Source organism: Ursus arctos, unplaced genomic scaffold (genome assembly GCF_023065955.2).
Source record: "Ursus arctos isolate Adak ecotype North America unplaced genomic scaffold, UrsArc2.0 scaffold_1, whole genome shotgun sequence".
Lineage (NCBI taxonomy): Eukaryota > Metazoa > Chordata > Mammalia > Carnivora > Ursidae > Ursus > Ursus arctos.
This window is the reverse complement of record NW_026622763.1, coordinates 56,881,147-56,899,785: the sequence shown is the minus strand read 5'-3', so window position 1 is coordinate 56,899,785 and position 18,639 is coordinate 56,881,147. Positions and strand designations below refer to the sequence as shown.

The following is an 18,639-nucleotide window of genomic DNA, read 5'->3' as shown; positions in this document are numbered from 1 at the left end:
TTCATGGAATTTACATACTGGCGGAAAAAAAAAAAGCAAACATTTTGTATGTTAAACAATCACGTATCCATCTTCAATAGTGGCATACAGAACACTGTCTCCACGGGAGCCGAGCAATTCCCTTACATACTTGAGAAGATCTGGCCTGATATATGTTCAGATCCATGAATGGTTCACCACTTTGAGTATTAAAAGTATAAATCAGATATGCTATGAGTTCAAGAAGATGCTACATGAAACTTCTGAAATACAAACCTCAGTAGTGTGGACTCTCTATGAAATGATTAGGAGAGACCAAAGAAAAGTGTCGTGGGAGTTTGGAAAATAGAGTTATTGTGGTTTGAAGTCATCAGAACAAACTTAAAAGACAGAGTGAAATCTCTTCTAGGTCTGGAGGATTGATGGAAAGGATTCAGCAAAAGAGCAAGGTGGAGAAGGGCAGAGAGGGAAAGAACCACCTATGCCAAAGCATGGACAAGGGAATGTGCAAGGACGTTCAGGAAACAGTAAATAAGTCCAGTGGGGCCAGTGGAAAGCAAGGTTGAAAGGGCAGGTGGCGCCTGAAAGCTGAAAGGCGGGTTTGAAATGCCTGGCTAAGTAGTTTGGGCTAAAGCCACAGAGTCCACAGAGAATCACATGAAGGGAATTTTGCATAAAAGCTATTTAAGAAAATATCAGTCTTGAGGGAGTAGCACCTAGTGGACAAAGAGCTGTTTAGTCAAACATCTCCCCCAGGGCAGCCGTGTAATCCTGGGCACATTCCTTAACCTGCATGCATTTCGCTTTCCTCACCTGCAAAGTGGGGAAGAGTAATACCCGTGCCTCGTGGCTGAGTGCAGCGGCCTGCTAACTGCTGGCCCAGAGCTGCAAACTCGGTCAGAACGAGGCTGAGTGCAGCGGCCTGCTAACTGCTGGCCCAGGGCTGCAAACTCGGTCAGAACAGCAATTTCCCCCGAGCCTGTGAGAGGTGGGGCCGCAGAGCAAGGGACCGAGGATGAGAACGCCAGCCAGGAGGCTGCCGACGCACCAGAGACTGGGCGCATGCTGGTCTGAGTTGGGAGGCAGACACTTGAGAGGAGGGCAGATGAGGGCATGGGGAGGGGTGGGTGTTTTCAGAGAAATAACAGAACTCTGTCGTGGCTGGGTGAACACGGCGGGAGGGTCAGAGATCCTCTGATGTCTTAGGGGTGGTTAGGACAGCAGCATTGACAAAAGCAGGGAAGCCCAGCAGCTGGGGTCACTTCAGGGAGGACACAGAGGCTGGTTTCAGACAGGCTGGGGAGGCGGCCGGCGAGTGCAGACAGACAGGGCCAACCGCAAGGAGAGGTGTGGGAATGTAGCCCCGGCTGGATGCGGAGCTGAGATTGAGAGCCTTCAGCCTTTTTGAGAGGAATATGGTGCCTGTGCTCTGGAGTCAGACTGCCCACGCTTGAACTCCAGTTCCACTCTGCTAGCTGTGTGAACTTGGGACAGAGTGAGTTGATTGCCCTGTACCTAAGTTTTCTCACCTGCAAAATGGCTTTGAGAGAACCGAATGAGTTGCTGCATATAAAACAAGCACAAGAGTTCCTGTCGCATAGTGCCTGACACCTATTCGCTGCCCCTGCCACCGCCCTCCCCATCATCACCATCACCACTGTAATATCAAAACAGAGATTTCCCGAGTCGAAACTACGAGCACGCCTGTCATCTCCAAAGCGCAGAGCATCGTCATTAGAATCTAGTTGGCCTGGGTTAGCCCTCCAGCCTGCCAAGTATTTATGTGTAATATGAGCTAGTTATTTGACCTAAGTATCAGTGTGCCTGTCTTTAAAAATAGGGTTCATAATCCTGCCTGGTACTACTGGGAAGATTTACATAAAACCATGTACGTAAAGTGCTCAGTTCAGTGTCTGGCCCGTGGTGAGCACCCAGGCAACTACAGTCACTGTTAGCGGAAGCCGAAGGCGGAAGACTGAACCTTGACCATCCCCACAGCCAAGGCGACCAGATGAGAATCCAGTGGAACAGAGGAGGAGCAGCTGGAGAGAAAAGGAAAACTTCATGAGGCCTACGGGAGAAGTCCCATCAGAGAAGGTCCCGTGGGGCAGGTCAGAGGATGACGTCTGAGGACTGAGTGGAAATCAGATGGCCCCTGGCTACCAAGAACGCTTTTTTCATAGAGCAGAAGGGCAAACATCAAATTACGGAGAGAAGCTGGAGTCTAGGGGCAGAGAGCAGAAGTGAATGAACGAGAGAGGCTATCCCCGGGAGATGGGGTAATGACTGCACTAACGCTGAAGGAAACGGGAAGGCAGGACGGAGGACACAGGTAGAGTAGTCAGGACGGGGAGAAGGAGGAGCACCCCTGAGATAGGACCGAAGGCACGAGGGCCACAGAGTATTCTGAAGCACACGGAGTCAAAGCCTCCCTCCCTCCCCCACCAGCCAGGGGCTTTCCCAGCATCAAAGCCGATGTCTCTTCATTTTGGTCAGAAGAATGGATTTGTCCCCATCTGTGGTCCCAAATCTGTTCAGCAAAGCAGGCAGCCAGGCTCCATGCTGTGAGTGTGTAGAACGTGGCGGATGTTAGAGGAGAGGCTGAACTGTCGAGAACCGCTGCGGAGGCGAAATGGCAGCATTTTAGGAAAGTGAGGGCCAGCTTCTTTCCCCAACCCTAAGTTCATATACTCGAATGTCTGCATGTTGTGTGAATACATTCAAGTAAAACCCTTTTAATGGAATGGCAGCTTTATGCATATAACATCCCTCTCAAAATCGTATTTTCACATAAAGATTGAGTTTGGGATGTGGCAAGGGCTAAGCAAAACGCTGAAGACTTTGAGTTCACGCACATGTAGAGCAAAAAAAATATATTTTTTTGTGGTGGGGATCAACATATATTGCCCAATTTCAATTATTTATTTATTTATCTATCTATTTATTTTTAAGGATTTTATTTACTATTTATTTACTTATTTTTAAGGATTTTATTTACTTCAGAGAGTGAGGAGAGTGAGCAAGAGAGAGAGAGCACACAAGCAGGGGCAGAGGGAGAAGCAGGCTCCCCGCTCAGCAGGGAGCCGGGTGCGGGACTCGATCCCAGGACCCTGGGATCATGACCCGAGCCTAAAGGCAGATGCTTAACCAACCAGGCACCCAGTCACCCTACAATTTCAATTTTTCTAAGTGAGGACATAAGAAAATATTCTCACATCTACTTTCATCATCATTTCATAAAGGAAAAAAATTAATAAAAATACGTTAGGCCCAATGTCTTCACAAAATACTTGTTATACTATCCTTGTTTTCTCAGTTTTGAAGGTCAAAAGAAAACTATCTCCTAGAACGGACATGGTCTGTGGCAGTTTGGACCAAAATGCTTGGGCTAATTACGAGGGAGCAGCAAGGTTTCTAGAAAGTACGAGGCTCAGAGATGGCAGAGTGAGGGCATGGTGTCTAAGTTCAGAATATTCAACAACGGACGCAGAATGGGACACCGGTAACAGGGAACCGTGGAGAGCAGGTGCCACATCATTGTGCTGCTTCTGGAGGGCTGTCAGGAGACACTTGTTCAAGGGCAAGATGAAGCAGCAGAGAAGGCAGCTGGAGAAAGGACCCGGCCACACTGGAGAGCCAGGGTGGGGGCGCTCTAGGGACTGCGCTGGGCCGGTGAGATCACCGGCCTGCAGGGTCCGGGGAGTGGGAGGCGCAGGGGGGAAGGTGGGGTGCAGGGCAGGGGAAGGGTGAAAGCAGCAGGGGTAAGGCGCAGGAGAAGGCAAGCTGGGGTCACGGGAAGGGGCAGGGTCTGGTGTGGAAAAATAAGCACAAGGAAAGGGGGAGGCAATCGAGGAGGCTGGAGGGGACGAGGTTCAGCGGCCACGATTCACCGCTCTGGCTTCTGTTTTGTCGGCTTCTCCTGGGAGCCCAGCGGGCCAAGAACTAACCTTCTGCACACCTGTCCATCTCTTCCGAGTCCTGTAACCAGGCTGCCACTTTGCTCTGGCCGGTCGTGCAGGTCGCGGGCAGGCTGTTGCTGCATGGCAAAGGGGACTGCCACGGAAAGCTGTTTGGTGGCACCTGCAGTGAACAAAGGGGAGTGTACGGGTGAGCAGAAACAGTATACTTAGGTGAGTTTTAAAAAATATTTTGAGGTATCCTCAAAGTGACATCAGAAAAGAGGAAGAAAGGGCAGACTCAAAATACGAAAGAAGGCTCTAGGCTAAACCTGGACATGGTCAGCGAAGCCCAAATTCATACAGAACAGCACTCTCTAGGCGGCCATCTCCACCGAACAAGGAAGGGGACAACACTTAAGTATGTCACAGCTCCCACTCTTAAGGGCCTGCCAGCTCAAGGAGTTTAAATTGCTCAGCAGGGTGTATTAGACACAGCGTCCTTATTGCAGTACTTTTAACTCATGATTGAAGGCCTTTCCTTCCCCAAAGCTCTCTGTTCCCTTACAATCAGCTCAAGGACTTGTCAGCCACATGAGATTCTTAAATATGTTACCCACCATCAAGCAACCTTGCAACGCTTTGAATGCATATTAAAAATGGTAATATATAAAAAGGCAGTCTCAGCAAATTATTATTACCTACAGCCGATAGACTTTCCAGTAAAGGGATTTTACGTGAAATAAAGTTGCAGGAAGTAAGGAGATAATGCAGTGAGTTCCGTGAACACTTAGTTGAAAGAGCAGAAGATTACCTCTGAAAAAGCTGAAACAACTTTAAAACTCCATATTTGACTTTCATATTCAATTATAATTGATCGTGTCTCTTCTAAATCATCATGAAGCGAATGATACACATATTTAGCAAACCCAGATTTATTTATTACCCATGCAGGGCCACAAACCAATTAGCGTTCAGGAGTCTCATAATTTGGTATTTAGAATGCAAGGCAAGGGATAGAAAGCTCTCTTCGCTCTTCCTGTATTTTGCGAAATGTAATGGAAATCTTTCACTGACTTTGATCTTAGAGGTGTGTCATTCATAACTACAGCAACAGATCTTCTACAAAAACCAGAGTTGAAAGGCTTTCTTATTCCAAGGCAAACAGTGGGGAGGAACTGGTTTCAGTTCTCTGTTCTTGGCTATCACCCAAGTTATTTAATAAATAACACAAGGGATGAAAATAATATGTCTTTTATCAACATGCAGGGAGAAGCAGAAGAAGCAAAGGATGAGACATTCATATTTTTAAAATATCCATCTGGGATATATTTCTTGTTTAGCTTGGATGAATCCTGGGATTCACTGTATTCTGTGGTGAGAGCACAGGGGGCCCAGAGAAACTGGAGGACAATCTTAGTCATCTCATGTTGGGTCCCTCAGTAAGTGCCCTACTTCCTACCCTCTGACCTCTTGGTTCCTTCTTTTTCACTTCAGAACTGGTTAGTACTAGGGTTAAACCAATACGCTGTTCCTAGGAGGATGGCGTTGGTTGAACAATCCTTGGCAAGGCTATAACCAGAATGAAATAAAGTTTAAGAGCCTTGTGAAATACAATTAATGGGATTTAACAAAAATTACTTAGGTAACTCCCATTGAAATAGTAAACAGTGAATACATTAGTATTTCATTGAATCTGATTAGATTGGTCTTGCAGATTCCATGAGGTCTTTCAATGTTATGCTAAGGAAACACTTGGAAATATATATTATATATATATCCCTAAGTAAGGAAACAGAGAAAAGCAGAATCTTCACTGAAAGGTTCTTAAACCCAGCTCCTTAGAGCAGCCAGTTATTCACAGATGTCTGTGTTCTCAATGTCAGGTACCAAGTGGGAGCTGGAACAACCCTGGGCACCGCAATGTGGCCATGGTTCAGAAAACTTAATTACTAAATCAAAAGCAGAAACAACGGTCTCCCTGCCTCTTGTCTTCACCTTGGTTTTTAACAGGCAACACCTCTAGCTTTTCAGCCACATAAAAAAATGAACTCTTAATATAGCCCAAAGAACAACTTCAGCCTCCCTTAATCTGGTACCTGGTATAATGGGAAGGGCATGGATTTGGGGAACAGAGAGATGAGGATTCTGATTCTGGCTCAGCTGTTTAATGGCCTTGTCTCTTCTGAAAACATTTTTTTACTGTCTCTGAGCTTGGGCTATATTAAAGATTAGAGATGAGTGAATGTCAAATGCTTAACACAGCGCCTAGTCATTCAAACAGTCTACTGTGTATATTATGGTCACATCCTCTAGCCAATTTACCTTAACTTCATGGGAAAATTCAATGGTCTCTCTCTGGGTCATGTATACACTACAGTTCAAGGCAAGGAAGCAAGTTTCATTTTTCAAACTTTGTGGTCTTCTTATTACCACCCAGGAAGATACCAATTTCTAGGTGCTGCTTAGCCAAATGTTCATTCTACTTCCTAGTCTCCGTACAAAGTCATATAAAGTTAGGATGTGGTCCATTCAAAGAAAGGAAAAGTAATTGCTAGTTCTCTTGGTGATCCATATTTCTACCTAATCTGTCCTTGTGATTAACTCTGATGCCCAATATCATTGCTGTCTTGAGGGTTAGTTGACAAAATAAACTTTCTCTTTCTGGTTTGTCAAACGAGACTCAGTTACGTGCCTACATAACTTCCCAAGCAATTTCTGGGCTGATTTTCATATAACGAAAGTCATACCTTTCCATCCACAACAGAAACGTTAGCAGCTGGTGAGGATTCAGCCGTGGAGGTTGAAGGAAAGATGTGAAAACTAGCATCTCTCGGTGACCTGACAATTTCATTCTGCCGATACAATCGGTGATGGCGCAGTTTGGAGACCCACGCATCAAACCAGTCCTGGGATTTCACCTAAAACAAAGAACAAGAGGAGACGGTAATGGTGAAACCAATCTCTGGTTTAGCACTGACACAGCCAAGTGAATTCCCCTGCTAATGGCAGAGAAGCTATTCTCTATTCTCAAACTATTGAAAAGTGACTTTACCTTCAAATGATAGATGTGCTCTTCTGTGTCAAGGTCTATTCTCCGAGCTTTCTTTTTAATTGACATGACCGAGAGTCCGACATCGATGCTTCCATGGACCTTCCCCTTTTGAATCTGAAGTCAGAAGACTAGTAAATAGGCTAGAAGGATATATGAGTTGATGTGTTTCTGTACTGAAGTGAGTGTAATGTAATCTTTAACTTATCTATGGGGGATGGAATACTACACCTCCTTTACAAAGAGGTAATGGTTAAGGTCCTTAATCTGAGGACAGTTGAAGTTGCTGTGACTTCACACCAATTTCAATAAACAAGACTATTTGTTTCTTTTTTTAAGTTTACTTGTTTTTAGGAATCTCTACATCCCATGTGGGGCTTGAACTCACGACTCCAAGATCAAGAGTCACATGTTCTACCGACCGAGCCAGTCAGGTGCCCCAAGACTATTTATTTCTTAGTCCTGTTTCTGGCATAATTTATAATGCTAATCTTCACAGTACTAGATTGCACAGCTTAGAACCCAAAAAAGATATGTTTAGTGGTTCCTAAAATAACTATGATCAATCTTTGACCCACAACCCAGAACATCCCCCAAGTAATCAACGAGAAGACAGCTGCTAAGGCCGAAGTGGGCAGCTGGGACTGAGAGCACAGAGCAGCCAGTGCCTCCTCTGGTTGCCCTTGTCTGATCAAGGACACACAGCTGCTTCCATGAAAGACATGGGGACAAAACGGAAACCTGAGTTATTTCTCTATGCCACAATGACAAGACGGATGGCATCTTCTAGTTTTACACGCAAACAACTACTTCTTCGAGAAAAGTAATTTGCAGTAATGTTAGTGAGTTAGGATTTCCAAGATAAATGGATACATGAAACAGAAATGAAGTTCATAAGATAGGTTTTAAAAGGATATAGATAAGAACAAAGGTTGCTTTAAATCTCAAAAAAAAAAGCACATAAAGCATAGTTAATTGAGAGATGCAGGAAAAAAAAGTCTCTTTGGGTGTTCTCTCCAAGACAGAAGGGGTCATTTTATTAGTGTATCGCTTGTAGGTTTAACCTTCTGTTCTTAACGACATCCATCACAATTGTTAAATTCAGTCTTCATGCGCCAGTTAGAGATTGTTATGCTAGTGTGAGCACAAGCATAAAACACACGTTGCCCGGAACATGGAAGTTTGGTAGCTTGTTACATCTTACAGGCACACAAATGCACAAAGCTGGTAACTACGTCACAAGGCTTGCACAACGGTGGTGTTTACTCACTTTACAACCATCTTTGAAACATGTCCTGCGTGCTACTTACATCAAGTGGTGCCTTTGAATACTTTAACATTCCATTATCCAGGACAAAAAAACGCTGCAAGAACCAAACAACCCCCGGTTACCGTGTGCATTTTGAATTATATAAAACATTCACAAGTGTGCATCTAACGTGGCTTGGCATTTAGCAATCTATACGTTTGATCATTTTCATATATTTGAATTCAGTCCCCCTGGTCATCGTCAGTCACATTAAACGGTCAGGAAATCCGAGCTTGAATTCATTTCATCAGCCTACTGGGTTCTTTTACACATACTCGGATGGGAATGCAATCTTTCACCATGGTTTTCCTGGGAGGGAGTGGGGTTGGGGAGGTGCAATCTCAGCGTCCACAGCGGGTACTTTCTGAATGAATCACACTGGGGGGTTTTTGAAAGTGAGAAATGAGAATAACTCAGTTGAGGTCACAGTGATTCTGTGAGGAGCTTCTCTACAGGGAATTTTTCACCCTGGATGTAAACTCCTACATTTCCCTGGATACCATGGAAAATTCCTGAAAATGCTCACGTCTGTTACAGGAGTCCATGAACTAGATCTACGAGTAATAAATTATCTGGAAAGTTTAAGAAGCAGCTTTAGCAATATACTTGCATCTCTACTTAGCAAAATGCTTACATTTCACTATTAGTAAAAGAGATTAAAAATTGCTTTTAAATTACTTTAAGGGCAAAAAAAAGAGAGAGAAAGAGAGAGACAGAGATTTTTGGCAGTTTTTGTCTCCTCCAAGATGCTCCTGGTCCAGTCCAAATGAATTCAGCCATCATTGCTTCACAAACACCCAGGAACCCTCTGTTGATTTCCTTTCCATGGGCAATTCACACGGGAACAAACAGTTCTAGGACTCGATCGAACAACGGGTCCAATGCCCTCCTACAGTCTCTACAGATGCAAGGAGTCTTTCTATTGTTGGAAAATTGGTCTGCTGGGAAGGTTTTATGTGATTCGGGAACACTTAGCTGCCGCAGTGGCAGGCGGGCAGGCTCAGGTATACTCTGCCAGAACTCACAGAAGGCCATGAAAACCCCTTCAACACAGGTCCTAGGGGTGACAAGTAAGCACTGAAAGAAAGCATCTCCATGGCTGAAAAACACTTGATTACTCAATCACCCAAGACTTGGGCAATCAAATATGCTGATGCTTGAATAAATATCTGATGCTATTAGAGATCTGGAGAAAAGGCAATACAAGTGTGAACCTCCCACTATTTACATAGAAAAACACTCAAAGGCATGGCCCAGAAAGAGTGGCTGCTGAGATGTCGACCTGAGAATGAGATTCATAACATCGGTTTCTTTGACTTCTTTTCTCTACTTTTCCATTTCTACCTATCAAAGAAGTTAGCAGGGATAATCTATTGTGTGATCACTAGGGAAGAGATTAGCAAGGCCACTGATTCGAGGAATTGCGAAGTCGTGAGGCCAGAATGAAAAGGAAAGGTGATTCTGGGAAGGAGTATGGCCAGGAGACCAAAGTCCAAGGAAGAGCAAGGGTAGAGAGAAATTCCTAGTATTGGGATAATATTATAGGTTCAGGAGAGACTGAGGATGCTTCTGACAAGTGAGAAGGAACACTAGTCAGAAGCCTCTTGGACCTGTTTTTATTTCACCCTCAGAGACAGGGGAGTGGGGCAACATCTCCTGTCCATTAATTTTAAGTCTTTCCCTAAAATTGCAAAAAATGTATTTCCTAAGGATCCTAATCCATAATGTCCCTGCTTTGGGCAACTGGACAGCCACCACCCAGCCACTTGGGCCAACAGATTCATCTGCCCTGAGATGAAATCCATTGGCAAACGTGTCAAGCAGATGAACCTGTTCTTCCAGTGACTTCAGAGAAGGTACAGGTGGTCTATCGAGGGGCTTATGCTGAAAATGGAGGAATTTTCTCCTTCTTAGCATTACAGTATTCTTGTTACTCAGGTAATTGCAACAGTGTAGTACAGAATATTTTCTCCATAATTAAAACTGGAAGATGGAGAAAGGATGTGGGGTAGGGCAGAGAAGAAGAAACCACATACTTTCAAGGGCAGTAAACAAACTTCCAAGATCAGTGATTGTACATCTTTAGTTTGCAGTGGTAACAATAATTCCAAGACTTTATCCCAAGGACTTACATAGAAATTTGTGTATGAGGATGCTCATCACATCATAATAGCAAAAGAATCAGACATATCCTCCATGTCCAGCAACAGGGAATTGGTTCAATAATGGTGGAATCTAATAAAAATCCATCCAATGGAACATACATATGCATTTAAAAACATCTTATTTCAGAGAGTATTTAATAAGCACATATTCATATTATTATTTTTTAAATATTCATATTATTTTTAAATGAAAAAAGCAGAGTAGACAACACGTACAAGCTGGACTTTAAATATCATGTAAAATACGGTTTCCCTGAATACAGGTACTACAGATCTCAGGCTTAAATAGGTATAATAGGTTGAAGCCCATACGGTTAAAAAAAAGGCTGTGAAAATTAGTTTTATACATGCAATCATACTCCTCAATTTCCCCCTAATGACACCAGATAAGAGGCTCTCTATGACGAAGACGATCTGAAGACGAATACGATGAAAATGGTACCTTGTGCCAGCCTTTTAAAGGCCATTTTCTTTTCTTCAGCATAAAGCCTTCATGTTTGTCTGGTCTCTGGACATTGGTTTGGCCTATTTTCAGCCCTTCTATAATTTCCCAGCTGTCAGCTTCCTGAGAGAAAAGAAGAAAAACGAGTCACATGTTTTCAGTGTTTGATGACACAGTCAGAGTGGACTCCTAAGTGGAAGCTGCTCTGAAGCAGCACTGGACACATCAGAAGTATGAACCACGTTCTGGAGCCAAGTCTAACACCCGACACAGCGTTGTGCTTATAAGTGAAGTTAAAACGAGTTTCCAGGTAGACCATCGGAGATGGTTGGCGGGGGGACTGCAGGGCAGAATGGAGTTTTGATGGCATGTACTCAGAAGGTTTAAAATGCATTTTTCCAGACAGTTCATCTCTGGGCACCAAGGCACTTTAACGTTTTAAAGTAAGGCTGTTTTGATGACAAATGTTCAATTAGGGTGGAGTGCTGGCCTTCTGTGTAAAATGGAAAGGCCTCGGTGTTCTGAGTGGCCCATCACCCACTTCACTAACGGCGGTGCTGCGGGCTGCATGCATTTCAGAGTGGAACAGGCACAGGCCATGCCCTGCTTGCCACACATCACCCAGAAGTCCATGCTTTGGAAGACACACATCCTTTGAAACACACACCCTTGGGAGCCCTGTACTTCAAGGCCAGAAATCTGGGATCCTAGAGGCTACATGATCACCCTCCAAATCATGGTTTCTTCTTTTATAAGACACGTTCTGTGTGTCTATGATGTCTAAATTTTTTAATGAGTTGTCAACATTTAAAAGTCAGAAGATCTCAGATGTAAAAAAATCTGAGCTTCGAGAGTTTTGTTCAAGTCTATAAGATCCGGCAGCAGTGGGCCTGCCCAGAGGGAAGGGGGCCCAGAAGCCTTCAGTCTGCACCAGTGCCCCTTGGGCCCGCCCCCATGTTAGATACCTGGCCCTTAGCAACATCCCGGGTTTTCAAATCACCGGACCAGGTGATTCCTACGGGCCTATGCAGTTCCAAAGTACCTGCCGACCAGGCAAACACTGGTATTCTAGATCTCAGGCGTGGGGCGCGCTGAAGCAGTAGAGGCACGAGCAACAAGGTCACGTGCAACAGCTACAACCCCTCCCACGGCACAGGGAAGCACAACCTCTCGGGGTAACCGCTCTGCTGGCTCAGCTTCCGGAAGCTGGATGCAGCTCCACAGAGGGGGGCAGGCCTCTCTGCAGAATGCCCCATCCCAAGCTCACTGGGGAAATCGCCTTCTGAAGAGATACATTCTATCAGGAATCATCCCTCAATCACAAACAGAGGCTTCAACAGGAATGGCTGATGGACTTGCGGGTGCAAAGGTCTAGGTGGTGGCTGCCCAGAGCCTACTGAAGGCCCGCGAAGCTCTGACAAGGCCCAGAGGCCCAGGTGCCATCATCAGTTACTAAAGCTGCCCCCGGGGACGGAAAGGTTGAGGCTAACGTATTTACCCTCCATTCCCCTTTTTCTTTTTCCCTCCTTCCATTCCAGAAGCTGCTTGCCCTATGGCCAAGTGAAATCTATGTTTAAGGTCAAGTATGTATAAACGGGGCTGTGTTTTTTCACAGTAAGTTATGTTTCCGGGAGATGCAGCTGAACATTGCTTCATTGGAGCATCACTAAGCCCAGGTGATACTCCTGGCTTATGAAAAGCCCTCTCAGCCAACACTGGGCCTCTGTTCTCCCAAACCCAACTCTAAATGCCCCCTACTGGACGAGGAACACCAATCTGAGACCAGTGTCATTTCTTTGTCTACTTGGTCATCCCTGAGGGGTCCCCAGTGAATGAACTATTTACCTTACGGAACACACCTACTGCTATCCATTCATCAACATTAAGAACCCATTACAGTATCTGTAAGTATCTTCTTACAAACAGCCCAAGAAGTAATTTTCTATTTGAAGATAATATTGTCAGGAACCGTGACTAAGCTGGTCAAAACTGTTAATTCGATAATTTTTTTCTTTTTCTTTTTTCTAAGAGAGCGAGTGAGCGTGAGTTGGGGCAAGAAGCAAAGGGAAACGGAGAGACAGAATCCCAAACAGGCTCCATGCCCAGCGTGGAGCCTGACGTGGAGCTTGATCTCATGACCCTGATATAACCTGAGCCAAATTCATGAGTCAGATGCTTAACAGACTGAGCCACTCAGGTGCCCCTAGATAAAATAATTTTTTAAAAAAATGTTTCCGATGAGACAATTTCAGGCTGTATACCATGTTTTTTGTACAAGTACAGGTGGCATTATGGTCTGGAGCACAGAGAGGGGTGCTCTGGTATTCCCATTTTAATATATTGAACTGCAACTCAACAAGTCAGCATTGCTTATGAATGACAGAATAATCAGAGAAAACACTAGGTTCTACCATCACCAGAAAAGTAGATAAAAATTTTCATAAAAATGATGGATTTCTACTGATTTATTTTAAAAAGTTTGATACAATCAAGTAAAGAATAACTCTCCGTATATGTGTAAATATATTCATTAGAGCTTTCTCTGTTCTTAGATAGCAGCTGTATTTAATGACATTTCTATTTTTAGTAGCCCTATCCACGGATAGCATTTCTAGAATAACATTTTCATTTTCAGCTAGATCTTATCTGAAGGCTAGTGTTCATCTTTGATTTATTCTGTGTGTGTGATGTGTACACATATGTGATGTGTGTGTACATACATATATGATGTGTGGTGTGTGTATGTGTGTGTAGTCATATATATATGAATACCCTGCATAACTTGTAAAAATGGAAATATTTAATAAAAAGTACAGTGCTTTTTGGATTTTTTTCTAATTAAACTCCGACTAAAATACCAGCTTATGCCTGTGGCGCTATGGCTACTGATTTCTATCACAGTAGTTTTTTTCTTGGTTTAACTACAGAGGAGGGAAAAAAAGGGTAAGATAGAGAAGGCAAAAAATTAAAATGTATTTCTTAAACATAAATGCAGTAGCTCCGAACAAATAACTCCTTTTGCTCTGATCTGATGTTACTAAAGCCAAAAGAAATTGAAAAGAATCCTAATACAGTTCTTACCGTTAAATAAGCTGTCAAACTGACAGAGGCAACAAGGTAAATCCAGAGCGAACAACACCCTCCCTATTTCAGTGATAAATGTCGATGATAATTTTATAAATAAGGTGTGTACGATATGAAAACAGCCCATCTCAGCACTCAATACGATCCACCTCCATGCTTAGCAGACTAGGTCTACCTTAGGAAAGTTAAAATCACTTTCTGAAAACTGAAGAATTTTTTTTGTAATTTCAATGGATACTAATTTTCTGTTTTAAAGTCTCCAATTTTTGTTGGTTTACTTATAATAGAAACTTAATCAGGACTTGAGTCAGATAATACAAACATTTTTGTCATTCTAGAAATTTTAAATACACTTTTTATCTAACGATAACAACTAAAACCAGAAAGTGATCTGATAACAGCCCTAGTCTGTTCCTTTGAGGCCTTTCCTTTCTCAAGGGTATGCTCTAGGGGCACGAGGGCTGCGGGCAGGGCGGGTGGTCCGGGAACACGCCTCAGGAGGCGAAAACACCAAACAAAGAATTCCAGCAAAGCCTGAGTCAGGACGATGGGTGCTTCACACGCTGTTCTTCCGCCCCCAACCAGTGCCGGGGGTCCGTCTTCTCTCAAAGGGACTGGGGGATGGTGAGATGCTTTGGTGTCTGGAATGGGTGGGATCCTCCGATTTCAGGAGGCGCCGAGAGAGGTGGTATCTGTTAATATGAAACCAGCCCAGCACGAGCAGGAGTCCTACAGCGGGGTGCAGGCGGGCAACAGCTCGGGGGAGCAATGGGAAGTGGGCGCTGTCGGCGTCCGAGCCACCGCCTGCGTCAGGCCGGTGGATCCAGGCGCCAGCTGCCTGCGCACGGCCGTGAACTGCTTGCGGAAGCTGGGGCCTTCGTGCCTGGGCACGAACCTCCCTCCTCCACAGCTGGGGCACCCACACCTCGGCCTCTCCCTCCCTCGAGACTCTCAGCCACTGAAGGACGCAAGAGTACAAACAGCCGAGGGAACAGAAAGTCCCTGCCTCGGGGTGAGAGCAGCTCTGCGGTACAATTCACGCTCCGGGGCTCACCCTGGGAGCTGGCTCAAGGGGGGACGCCAGCCCAAACCCCATCTTGCCAGCACCACACTGCCCTAAGCTCTTCTCTTACCCTTGTCCTGAGGGCTCTCCCTCCATAATCACACACACCCTACTCCCAGTTGTCCTTCTAGAGGACCTGATGGAAGAAAGAATGTAAGATAAAGTAAGAGATGTCCTAAGCACAGGGAGAGGCTGGGGCCGACGGTGGGTCGGGGCAGGGAGGTGAGGAGCAGCATCTGAAGAAGGGCTCCTGTGGGCCTGACTTAGAAGAGCCGGACTTCTAGCTAGGTGCAGGAGAGCATTCCAGAAGGAACGGACATGCCCCCGTGGAGCAGAGAAAGAGCACGGCCAGGGTTGGGAACTGTGTGCAGACGGGTGTAGCCGGAGTATACCGTGAGATGCCAAGGACGCTAGAGATGCACTGGGTGGGAGACGGGGACCAAGCAAGTCCTGTGCGTATTAGCTCTTTATTATTATTCCTGTACTTACTAGATCGCCAGTTTATTACAGGACCTAACTGGGAACAGCCGGGTGGGACAGACGCAGAGGGCACAGGGCGTAGAGCTTCCGTGCCCTCTGCAACGGCACCGATCCCCCAATGCCTCCGATGTTTGCCAACCAGGAGGTTCCTCCTGATTTGTGTTTTTAATACCAGCAACTCTCCTTTCCGTTTCTGCGTGTCAGTCTCAGAGGTCTCCTTTCACCCTGTCTCTCTCATCATCCTGGTCTTCGGCACACACCTCCCAGCTACCTGACTCTGGACAACTAACTTACTTATGCTCCAAGTCTCCCAGTTTCCTTATCAGTAAAATGATAGAACATCAGTAGTCACTTCATCGAGTAGGCTGATTCTGTGAGAGAATATCTGTGCTGATCCAATGCCTGGGACAAAGTAGGTGCTCAGGAAATGTTAGGGGCCTCTCCCACTGCCCCAGTGTTTCTTGAGTCTCTCTCCAATAGCTGCCGGTAAGAGAGAACTGATGTTTTCAAAGAGATTACTAGTTGTAGTTACCAAGTTGGCATTCTCTCTGTTTGCCATTCAAATAGAAGTCAGATCATTTTCTCTTTCTCTCTAATTTGTTTTTTAAGTTTGATAACCCCCTTTCCTTAGTTTTGCAGTCTACTCCTGTCCAATAACACAAACTTTATAGCTTGCAATATCTTCCAAATATGAAGAGTACAAGCATATGTATTCCATACCATAAAATGTGTTCTTTCCTTAAAGGATTCTATTTAATGTAGGAAAAGCAAAGTGGAAGAATCAGTGATACATATTTCAAAGTCTTTTTGGGGAAATAAAGTGCTATTTTTATATTTGCATTCCAAATCCCCATGCATTCTATTTTCTGAGTTTCTCCATAGGAGAGGCAGCCTGCTGAAAAAAACTGCAGGGTTTCGAGCAAGGGGTAGGGATTTTCTTTCTGATTTTTTGCATTTGAGACATAAATGAATTTAGAGGTCTCCCCAGTCCAAGAAAGAGAAGGCTGAAGGAAGGGAACGCTGGCTTCCATTAAACAGAAGAGGTTTTCATCAGTAGTCTGCGGTGTTCTCGGAGCTCACAGCGAGGAAAGCCAGATGGGAGGAGAAGCCTGGGACTGACTATCCAACAGCCCCTCCAGGCAGGTGCTATTGGACCTGCGGGTGGGGTAGAACTGAAACAGTCTAAGTCTGAATCCCTGCCCTGCTACTTAGCAGCTTTTTCAGAACCCGAGCAAGTTCTTAATTCTCGGTTTCCATATTTGTAAACGTAATAGATACCTCCACTGCATGGTGCTGTTAGCAAGGGTTCTGTTAAATGGGATCATGTATTTAAGCACCTGGCACCATGCCTGGAACACAGTGCACAGGCAATCATGGTAGCTGTTGCTGTTAGTATTGCAGGTTTTTTTTTTTTCTATTAGCTTGACGCAGAAATATTTGCTCATGTCTCCAACAGGAGAATGACAATAGTTTCTCTTCCTTTAAACTAAAGAGTAGTTTGGATCTTTGTACTCCTGCAATTCCCAGAAAAATATACTTTCCTCCATTCCTCCCTTGCACCGGGCAGAGAAAGCCTACATATTGGGGGCAGAAAGATGTGGCAGCGCAGGCCTACAAGAGGAATCACAGCTACCTTAGGGGAGTCAGGTGGAAGACCTGTTTACAGTTCCGCTGGTCCCAGAGCAGGCATCACGCCATCTGAGAAACACCACATCCCGTCACTGACCTTGGAGAGGGGGACCGGCTCTGGTTCTAGCAACTGCCGACTGACAGAGGGCTCGGTGCTGGAGGAAGCAGTCCTCTCCAGTACGTGGATACTCTGAAAATAGATGGAAATGCAGCCCAGGATTAGACAACCCATTTTTCATGCGATGGACCTGGGGGTGAGATCACAGAGATCACAGTGAGACCAGTGAGCCATGTGAACAATGGCAAGTTCCTGAGGGAGACCAAAGGCAGCAGGAACAGTCAGAAACATGTCAGCCAGGATTTGGTTTTCCCCTCTTCTGCATATGCGGTTCGGCTCCCGCCGCCACAGTGCTGCTTTCAGGCTCGGAGGAAAGGTCAGAGATCACACGGATTGCAAAAACCACAGAGCACGTCTCAACATATTTATAACTTTATGAGAATGTATATCTACCACTTAGGCAATTAGCTTTACATAAAAATATTTGCTTACCTCTCCAAGGACAACAGACAAAAAGGAAGGTCTGTATCAAAAAAACCCAGAGCCCTATTACCACTTCAGTCTCTAGAGTTTCTTATAATCCTTAGGAAATAATTATAATTGTAATATCTTGTAATAATTTTTAAATGCACAAAGAAAACAATTCATCAGATACAATGAACAGTAGATGTGTTCTACAGACTATAAAAAGCACTCACAGATCATCAGTAAGTAACATTCCAACAGAAAAATAGGCGAAGTACATGAACAGGCAACTCATGCAGAACATTTGGAAAGATGTTCAACCTCAACTTCAGAAGTATTCAAAGAAATGAAACCAACATAATAATGATTTTTTTTAAACCATCAGATTCAAGAATGGATCAGCTGGGGAAAAGGGAGTATAAATTGGGTATAACCTTTCTAAAGAGGAGCCATTTTATTACAAAGTCTTTGGAAAAAGAAGAACATGCCTCATTGACCCAGCAATCCCACAGCTAAATCTTTACCCTAAGGAAATCAGACTGGTATACAAAGATATAAGGACAGATAGTTTATTATTTTATTATAGTAAAAATAACTAATACATATGACTTATAAGGGGATTCCATGCAGTGATCTGAAATGACAATATGGATATATATTCATTGACATGGAAAAACTACCCACATGATGCTCTGTCAACTGAAAAACCAGGCTATAAAGAGTATGCAGAATATGATGACGCTATACATATAATCGAAACATATTCCAGCATGCTAACAGTAGCTACAGGAAGGTGGTAGGGTTATAGGGGATTTTTAACTTTTTCTTAATATTTTCATTTTTTAGTGTAATAAGTAGGTATTACTTGTATATTTGGGGAAAATTAAATATTTTCTGTGGGGGAATAAACTTGAAAGACATCAAAGAAATAACTCAATGGAGTTAATATTTAGGTATAGGCTGAAAATGAAATGTAACATTTTTACTCTAGTTAGAACATTTCATTGGTTCAACAGA

General features: G+C 44.3%; 1 protein-coding gene across 15 annotated transcripts in view; it reads right to left on the bottom strand.

Annotated features, from left to right (window-relative positions):
* Positions 1-18,639, bottom strand: part of OSBPL6 (oxysterol binding protein like 6) — a 201,325-nt gene that overhangs the window by 50,966 nt on the left and 131,720 nt on the right. For all 15 annotated transcript variants that reach the window (XM_057318931.1, XM_057318937.1, XM_044381434.3 and 12 more), the window contains 6 exons: positions 17,197-17,289; positions 10,844-10,966; positions 8,238-8,291; positions 6,931-7,044; positions 6,626-6,796; positions 3,927-4,059 (listed from right to left, as the gene is read on the bottom strand). In XM_057318931.1, coding sequence (XP_057174914.1) covers positions 3,927-4,059; positions 6,626-6,796; positions 6,931-7,044; positions 8,238-8,291; positions 10,844-10,966; positions 17,197-17,289 — 688 coding nt within the window. The remainder of the gene's footprint in view (positions 1-3,926; positions 4,060-6,625; positions 6,797-6,930; positions 7,045-8,237; positions 8,292-10,843; positions 10,967-17,196; positions 17,290-18,639) is intronic.